The following is a 9333-nucleotide window of genomic DNA, read 5'->3' on the forward strand; positions in this document are numbered from 1 at the left end:
CTTCGTGTGGACGGGGCCTCATTGACTCGAATGCAATCCCTCACACTAACCATGCTTGTAGTGACAGTGGAGAGGAAAAACTCCCTTTTAACAGGAAGAAACCTCCAGCAGAAACAGGCTCGGTGTGAGCCGCCATCTGCTGAGGCCGACTGGGGTTCAAGGAGACAGAAGCAGACATAGAAAAAGAAAAATAGAAGCACAGATAGAACCAACATAAGAAATGTTATTTAAAAAAAACGGATCTAAATCAGAACCAGCATGGCAGGCTGTTTTATGACCAATGATCAAAGAGAAAACTGCAATTAGTTACTAATTACTGGTGCCTTTAGGATATTTATTATAAATTAGTATTGTTCTATAGGTGGAGCAGTGGTTAGTGCGCATGACCTGTGTACAGAGGCCTTAACCCTCGATGCGGCCGACCTGGTTTCCAATCCGGCCTGTGGTCTTTTGCCATGTCTTTCCTCCCTCTCTCATTCCCTCTTTCCTGTCAGCCTACTGTCAGAAAAACGAGCCACTAGTCCCAAAAAAACTCAAAAAAAAAGAAGGTCCAAAGAGTTGTAAGTTGCAGACCAGTTATGGACCAACACCAAAAATAGGGTAGTAACAGTTGGGAGAGAAAAGATCCACAAATAAATTTTTTCCTATAGAAAAAGTGGTTTGATCTACGATATAAGATGCTAATGAGATAAAATCAAGTTTAAAGTTTTAAAGTCAAATGTAAACTGAAACGTGGTGAAGTGTAACTGGGTTTCCGTGGGTCATTATAAGTCATTCTTTTATTTTATTTGTATTATTAAGACCTTAATTGGCATTATATATATATATATATATATATATATATATATATATATTAAATGTGATTATAGTGGCATTTAAAATGCTTTACTTAAAAAAAAAAGTTTATAGAAACAATTTTGTCTGATATATAATATCAGATATAACATGTTCTATGTGTTTGCGCGGAACTCCTTCTGGTTGATCGTAAAGCCTGTTTGGAAAAGAAGCTTGAGGCGGAGAAAAAGCTAGAGAATTGAAAATGCAACGTTCAACAAAAGTGGAAAACGAGGAATTTGGGACCAAACTGCATTGATACTGTCTCACAGAATACTGACACCTGCTGGAAATTTAAAGACACTACAGGCAGCTTATTTGACAGACTGAACTGAATTGATTTGACGTATTATTATGTTTAAATTGAAAATATCTTTGATATTTTTAGATGCAGCCAATAAATAATGTAAACATATAGTTTACAAGTGAGAGTCATGAGTACTTGTTGATGGCATTAAAATTATTTCTAAGAGCATTAAGAACCATTAAATTAGAGTTAATCATTCCTGTATAAACCCTGTGTAAGGACTATGAATTAATTTGCGACCTCCTATCCCTGCTTCGTCTCTCTACATGCACGTTCGGGATTTATGACATTTATGAACCCATCAGGAGATTTATGTGTGCAAAAAAACAACCAAACAGTAGAGTGAAGGTGAGCTAACATTTCTCCTCCTGTCCCTCAGTGGCACGCCTTCTCTGTCCCTGAGCTGCAAAACTTCCTGGTCATCCTGGAGAAAGAGGAGGCGGAGCGCGTTCGAGCCGTGCAGCAGAAATACAGCGTTTACCGACAGAAGCTCCAGCAGGCGCTTCAAACACACGGTCCATGATGTCCCCAAGCCGGACCTCCAGGACACGCGCTGGGATCTCAGTCCAGGGAGCGGAGCCTGAGCTGAACTGAACTCCGGACTCTTCATGGACAAGCGCTCAGACAGAGAGATCCACGTACTCCCTCTCAGGTCGCATGCAGGCTCTCTTTCCCCACAGAGAACGGGATCACCCTGCCAAGGAAGATCTGAGGCTGCTCCCACTTCGGATCCCATCAATGACTGATGTGTTTTTGTTGTTTTTTTAAGTTTCCCATCTCTCCTGCTACAACTACTGCTGCTGCTACTGCAAGTGTTACTTATGCATGAGTCCATCAGCTCATAGGAATAAAACAGAAAGCATGGTTGCTTTTAGCCGCATCGAGCTGGAGCCGCAGGACAATCATACCGAAAACACGTCTGATGATGTCATCAGATCTCCTTTTTTTTTGTTATTGTCTTCCCAGATTAAAGCAGAAAAAAATGCAACAGATAACCGTACCCCCCGCAGCATGACGCTGCCACCAGCGTGCCCTCACTATGTTTATAAGTTCCATCCTGGCTCATACATGAAAAGATATTTTTTTGGTTGTTTTTTTTTCCACCACACATGTTTTTGTTTTTCTTTATTGCTGCCTAAATCCAAAACTAAGAATGCATGAGCCCCAACCCTGGTGCGACGCTAAGAGAGGCAGCTCAGAACCCTTTAAGTTGTGAAGAAACTTCTAGTTTTTGCTGTGTGGGGATGAATTTGAACGTAAGAGGACGTTTACAGCGACGCTTACACTGACAGTTTTTTACTGAGAGGATCTCGTTTAGATTGAAGGTGATGTATGTAAACAAATAACATCTCAATCAGCTTTTTTTGCACATGTTGATCCAGGCCAAACCTCTGAGGCTGGCATGCATTGTAAGATTCATAATAACGGCTTTGATTTGTTTGCAGTCCATATAAATTGTGTAGATACTGGGGGGAAAAAAGAAAAACGAAGAGTTATTGGCTGATATGAGTTCATTTTTTGCATCATTCCTACCTGCTGGTGTTTGTCTGCGGTCATCCTGGGTAGACAGGATTTATTCCACCGCTTCTCATTCTTATGTTCATTATAATCCGCTGATAAGTCTGGTCCGATGTCCACGAGGACACGCTTCTCTCTAAAGCCCACACCTGTGTGTCACCATCCTCACCTCCCCGAGCTGTTCCTGCTGGCAGTGCCTTTTGTGTCACGTCTTCTACCCATAGCGTGGGTTTCAGCACATGTACAGGTGCCTGATTGAGTTACATGTGCGGGTTCCTCTGCATGTGTGCAATTATGTCTCTGCAGTGGTGCTATACGTTCATTTTTATTAGGCTTTTTTTTCGGTTTGGTTTTGATCTTTTCCTGGTTTCAAAGATACTCCCACGTGGGAGTTTATGTGTATGTGTGTGTTTTATTTATTTCATTGTTAACCACCATCCCATGTGAAATTATGTAAACGTGTCGCTTTATTTTTGCAATTTATTTTACTTGTAAAACTCTGTATAAATATGTGACTAGACCTGTACAGAAATTTAAATGAAATAAAAGAGTAAGCTCTTTATTGAAATGCTGTTATGTGTTTGCCTACGCAGGGGTTTCTATTATTAAGGGTAAAAAAATCACACACAAACAAAATAAATCCCAGTTTAATGTAAGTATTTTTATTTTTTGTTGGCCAGGAGACAGTGAAGCATCACTAAATAGATCAATAAAGTGAACAGAGCGGTTTAGGAGCCAAAGTGTGTTGCTCTGAGCCACCAGCAGATGGCGAAATATCCCCTTAATTAGTAGCAGTAAAGACATTTGGTTTATTTTAATGCAGAAATTCCAGTGAAATTGCTAATTTAACACATGCAGAACATTATTTATATACTACTTTATATATATTATATATATTTATATTATATCTAATTTAGTGTTTATGTCTAAAGTAACTTATTTAATCATACACCTTCCACATGCTGCATTTCTGCTATTTTGCGGTTTTTTTTTTTTTTAAGGGGCTTAGTTAGAAAACAAAGAAAACAGTGCATCTTCATACCAGCTGATTTCACATTAAATCATCTAATTACTCAAACGCTATAAGCAGTGGAAGCTGTAGATGTTTAGATAGACGTTAAAGGTCATAGGTGCAACTTAATCAAATGTACCGGTATTCATTTTTAATCAAGAAAGTGTTCATTTTACTGGAAAATATATGGTCCATCTAACTCACATCTGCTAATCAGTGTTTCTGCATTCAGAACAATCAGACTGGTAAAGAAAAAAAAAAATCTACAGTTGGAATATCCTTTAAGCAAGTTAAATATTATTCAAAGAAAAAAAAAATCACCCAAACATGAAAAGCATGATAAACAATGTAGGTCATTTACAAAATGGTTTTTGTAAGGCCAAGGCTTATATCAAACGTAGTTGAATAACACAAATCACTCCAAAAATAAACAGAAAAAAAGTCATAAGCAGCAACAATAACTTGTCCAATTGGACTTTTGAGGAGGTGAATTTGTTCTTTTCTTTGTTTCCATGTATTCCAGTGAGAGCATGAATTAACATATAAACAGGTAACAGGTATATCTGAATTAGCTGGAGTTCTGCTTTACAAGCAGATCAAACATCCCGCTGCCTGCTGTTTGAGTTGCTTGTTTGTTTTGTGGCTGTTGTTACCGTTTTCTGACTAGGAGGATATTTGCTTTACACTGAGGCCAATTCTCCCTCCAAGTGTTACTTTGTTTTCACAATTCATGCCCTTTTATAAGGTGAACTCTGTTTACAATGTCCTTTCAGAATAAGGTGTTAAAGCAATAAACTCACAGGTGCCAGTGTCTGTCACAGGATTTATGACCAAATACAGCCAAACACCCTCCCCCACAAGGACCTATAGGTAGCTTTGCACCTGGCCTTCTGTTTTGCTGTAGCTGTAAATTCAGCAGGCAGGGTTAGATAGGGTTCACAGCCACACTTTTAATCCCTCACTATTTTTGAGGAAAGTGCAAAAAGCATATCAGTTTATAGGCATTGTCACACTTCTCTCTATACACATCACTGCCTAAGAATAATCAAAACGGTGTGCAAAGGTTGGCTGTTGGCCAGAGGGCTAGCTAAAACTGTGTCAGCATGTGTATTTATGGCAGCAGATATAGACAGGACCCTCCTCTCACCTCTGAGAAAGAGTTATGATTAGCTTTACCCTCTGTAGCCGCCATCTATCACTTTCTGAATTTAGCCTTCGGACCCCTTCTCGTGCTGGGCCGCTCTCACTCCGTCCGCCTCCAACTATTTGTGCCTCGGTATGGAACTTCATGACCTCTCAGGTTTCGGTCCACAGTTTTCCTCATAGGGTATTTGGATGACCATTAGCAAAGCGTCGCCTTAACAAGTCTGCAAAAACATGTGCTTTAAATATGAACCCACTTACAAGGCATTTATTCTTCACTCTTACACTGATAAATGAAAAACAGAACAACAAAGTTTTGCATATTTTGCATAACTTGGATATAGAAAAATGTTTGTTGATGTTTTTTCTTGTTAACCCTTTATAGAGCGAAAATACTTTGAAAATCCAGATTTCAAGCCATTAGTGTTATTGGAATCCAGGACAAGACCTTATTACCTTTGTAACATTCAAAATATGGATATTTTGATGGAAATAATTTACCCTCTCAGGCTCGAATTAAGTTGTAGTTGCAGGAAAAATGTGATATTTGGAGAAAATTATCATATGGGGTAGTTATATACAATTCAGACTTTTTTTAAAAGAGACCTTCACATGCAATTCATTCTGGGAAGTTGCAGATTTGCAACAGTGGCCTGGAGTGATAAATTAACACTGAAGACTGAATCTGATATGAACGTTAACTTTATTTGAATGTCACAAACAAAAAATTCTCTTACAAAATTAGAGAAAACGTTTTCTCAAACAGTTTCTGTGTTAAACTGTTGCTCAAAATATAGGCAAACTAGTAGATAAAGCATGTAGCATCCATTGGTACCTGTTTGGGCACACGTTGCGAATCTACAACATTGAAATCGAGATGCCTCTGGTGAAAAACCCAGAGGAGATAAAATCTACTAATTGGCATGTGTCATATTTATACACATTCATGATTCATCTTATGTAGTATAGATTTCAAAATAATGGAAATTGGTAGTGATACTTACATGAAATTGGTGCTTAGAAAATCTGTTTCAGTGACACCAAGGACTCAGCCATGTTGAAAGTGAGTCAGCAGTGCTATCTGGTGAGCTGGAGAGAAACTGTTTGTTGCAAATGCACAACTAAGTCCTTCAGTTGTACTTCTGAGTAGCAAAAGCTCTTAAAGTATAGATGTGGAGTAATTAGCTAAGTGGCATTTAGCTGTTGCAAATCTGCAACATCTGCCTGGAGAGGGTTAATGTCAATGTAATAACAAGAAACGCATACTTGCCCGAATATATTAAGAAAAATAACAAAACTGCTTCTATAAGAAATTGAGTGAAAGAAACACATTTTTGTTTGGTCAAACAAAACCTTAGAGGCATTGATGCTGATACACATTTGACATTTATCAACTTTGTTCTTCTTTTTAATTTCCAGTAGGTAATATATCATTCAAGGGCTCATCTAATTGGTCAAATGCCCAAAGAAGATGTAGCAGTATCTCTGTTGAATGGCTGGATATAGATCTTGTGCTTCTAGACCTCACTGAGGGACTGGGGGGGGGGACTCCATTTGAAAGGGGTATGCAAGGCATCAAAAACGGTAACTTGCCCTTCAAAGAGTTAAATGTTATTTTGTGGAAAACGACTCGTGAAGATGGACCAGCTAGAAGAGCGAAGTTCGCGAGAACGCTGGGACCCTTTTTCCTCCTGGACCCCCGCTCTTTTTGGCCCTCATGTCCCTCCGTTGTCGGACAAACTTGCCCCCACTTCCTCACCGCCTCGGCCGTATCTAGACCCACAACTAGTTTATGACTGTCCCTCTGCGTTGTGGCGTGGAATAACATAGCGCAAACCACGCTTCGATATTTGGCATAAATCAGAAATATCTGCGACAAGCTCACTGCGACACACTGCTGCGGGAGGATAACCAGTCCTTAACGCTACATCGATGTTAAAAATAGCTACATTTCTTTTAGATTCTCGCTCCAATCATGTTTAATATACATTCATTTTAATTTTACGTATAAATGATATTTCAGTTTTACATATAAAACGGAAATATCAGTTACTTTTACAGAAAAAAAACTATTTACTTTTGTATTTGTCCACTTCATATGAATCTATGCTAATAACAGCCTTCTTTACGCTATATCTTTTTAATAATGCTTGTTGATTAGAAAATGTATGCTAAGTTTTAACTTGGAAGCTGTAAGTTGAAAAAACAACTTATAGTCATTAGCCAGCTGCAGAGTACACGCATATTTTCCTCGCAGGCTAACATGGAGCAGCACGCTGTGGGGTTCTGCTCCTCCACTGACTGGACAGGAAAACAAACAGGCGAACAGATGTTTGAGAAGGAACCATCACTTCTTTTTTTCTTATTTGAGCGTTTGTAGCGCCTATACTATATCTCTCCTTGGGTGGAGAGTCTTGCTTTAGAAAAACTAAACTGATTAATTCAACTCAGTTCAAAAATACTTTATTAATCCTAGTAGCTATTTTTTTAAACAGGTGTTGTAGGCAGGAAAGATCTTCTGTAGTGGTCTGTCGTGCACCAGCTTTGGAGAATCTCTTACTAAAGACGCTCTGTTGGGGTTTAAGAGTCTGATGAAGAGGATGATCACAGTTTTTCAATTATGTTCTTCACTTTGTGAAGAAATTTTTTTTAAATCGTCTCCAGAGGAGATCCTAGAACAGAGCTCGCCTTCTTTATCACCCTGTTGACCTTATTTTTTCTAGAAGAGATCACAACAGTTTCAGACAAGATAGATAGCATCTTACTGCAAACATTGAAGGACCTAAGCATCCTTAGAAAGTCCAGGCTGCTCTGCCCCTTCTTGTAGACGGCTTCACAGCCGGTCCATCTTCACGAGTCAATAGTGCAGTATAGATACTGCACATTGAAATCCAAATTTCAAGCCAATAGTGTTATTGGAATCCAGGAAAAGACCTTATTACCTTTTTTTTTTTTTTTGCTCTTACTGGTTTTTTAATCTTTGAGTTTGTCCTGTGTTGTGGTGATAATTGTGTTTTATAATCTGCTCAAATGACCTGTACAGCGCTTTGATTTTAGCTTTGGCTGACTGAAAGCGCTTTATAAATAAAGTTGAGTTGAGTTGAGTTGAGTTGAAAAATTCAAAGAATATGGATATTTTGATGACAAAAATTGATGTGAATGTAATAGCAAAAAAAAGCGAACGTGCCGAATATATTAAGAAAACTACAAAAGTGCTTCTATAAGAAATTCATGAAAAACACTCTGAGAGTAAGACAACATTTTTTGGCACAACATAACCTTAGAGTAGAGGTCTTCAAAGTTTTCCAGGCCAAGGACCACCAATTATATATATTGTATTAAATTGTGTTATATCAATCTGGTCCTATAGTCACTCTATTACAGATGGAGTAATGTAATGAAAGTAATTCCTCCCTGGAATTATTAAAGTATTTCTGATTCTGCTTCCTGGTTGGGACAGGTGTTGTGAATGAAACGGTGTCCAGCTTGAAAGAGCTCCTGTGTGTTGCTGAATGTGTGCATTGATGACTGAAAGACATCTTCTTCCTCCATTTATCTGTTTACAGTCTGTTGAATTCATGCTATTGTGTATTAAAAAGACATTTCAATCAGTGGAAAAAATTGCAGAGGGGAATAAAAATAAATTCTAATCAACCAAAACTTACTCGACCCCGATACAGTACCTCCGTGGACCCCTAGGGGTCGCGGACCCCCTGTTGAGAACCTCCGCCTTAGAGGCATTAATGCTGATACCGACGCTTACATTTTTTAGTTTATAAACCTAAATATAATTGTTAATTAGGCTTATTAACTTTCAATTTCAATTAGCTTTTTACCCTTTTTTCTTGTTAACTTTTTTCTACTTAATATATCATTCAAGGGCTCATCTAATTGGTACAATTCAAAAATAAATTGTACAGCCATGTAGCAGTATCTTTGCTGAATGGCTGAATATAGATCTTGTGATTCTAGACCTCACCAACGGCGGGTGGGACTCCATTTGCAGTGGTCTCAAAAGTACACATAATTCTTACTTAAGTAGAAGTATAGATACTGCAGTTTAAAAACACTCAAGTAAAAGTTGAAGTATCAACTTGACCTCTTTACTCAAGTAAAAGTGAAAAAGTATGTGCTCCAAAAACTTCTTAAAGTATAAAAGTATGAAGTAACCTTTAAAAAAACAGCCAGATGCCACTATATGAATTGAAAGCTCAATTTTCAACTATTTTGAAAAATACTTAGAGATAGGTCCAAGGATGAGGGAGGTCTTGTTGGTCTCCATCTCCCGATTCGCTCTAGCCTGTGTCCGACCTTTCAGACATTTTAACATCTTTTTCTGAATCGTCCATTGTAGCATGGCATAGACAATTCACGTTTGGAGTTTGAAGAACACCTGCTTGCTTCTGATGATTTCCTTTAGCTAACCAATGAGTGTTTGCGTTATATGACTCATCTAATTACACTAGTTTTCACTAGATGTGGATGGAGCTAATGATCTGCATTGGATGGAGCACATGAC

General features: G+C 38.3%; 1 protein-coding gene across 1 annotated transcript in view; it reads left to right on the forward strand.

The window, feature by feature from the left end:
- The window catches only part of rassf5 (Ras association (RalGDS/AF-6) domain family member 5), a 67023-nt gene extending 63814 nt beyond the window's left edge, over positions 1–3209 (forward strand). The window contains exon 6 of the mRNA XM_015372471.1: positions 1521–3209. Within this exon, the coding sequence (XP_015227957.1) occupies positions 1521–1664 (144 nt within the window). The 3' untranslated portion in view covers positions 1665–3209. The remainder of the gene's footprint in view (positions 1–1520) is intronic.
- Positions 3210–9333: the final 6124 nt, after the last annotated feature.

Source organism: Cyprinodon variegatus, unplaced genomic scaffold (genome assembly GCF_000732505.1).
Source record: "Cyprinodon variegatus isolate N-32 unplaced genomic scaffold, C_variegatus-1.0 Scaffold72, whole genome shotgun sequence".
Taxonomy (NCBI): domain Eukaryota; kingdom Metazoa; phylum Chordata; class Actinopteri; order Cyprinodontiformes; family Cyprinodontidae; genus Cyprinodon; species Cyprinodon variegatus.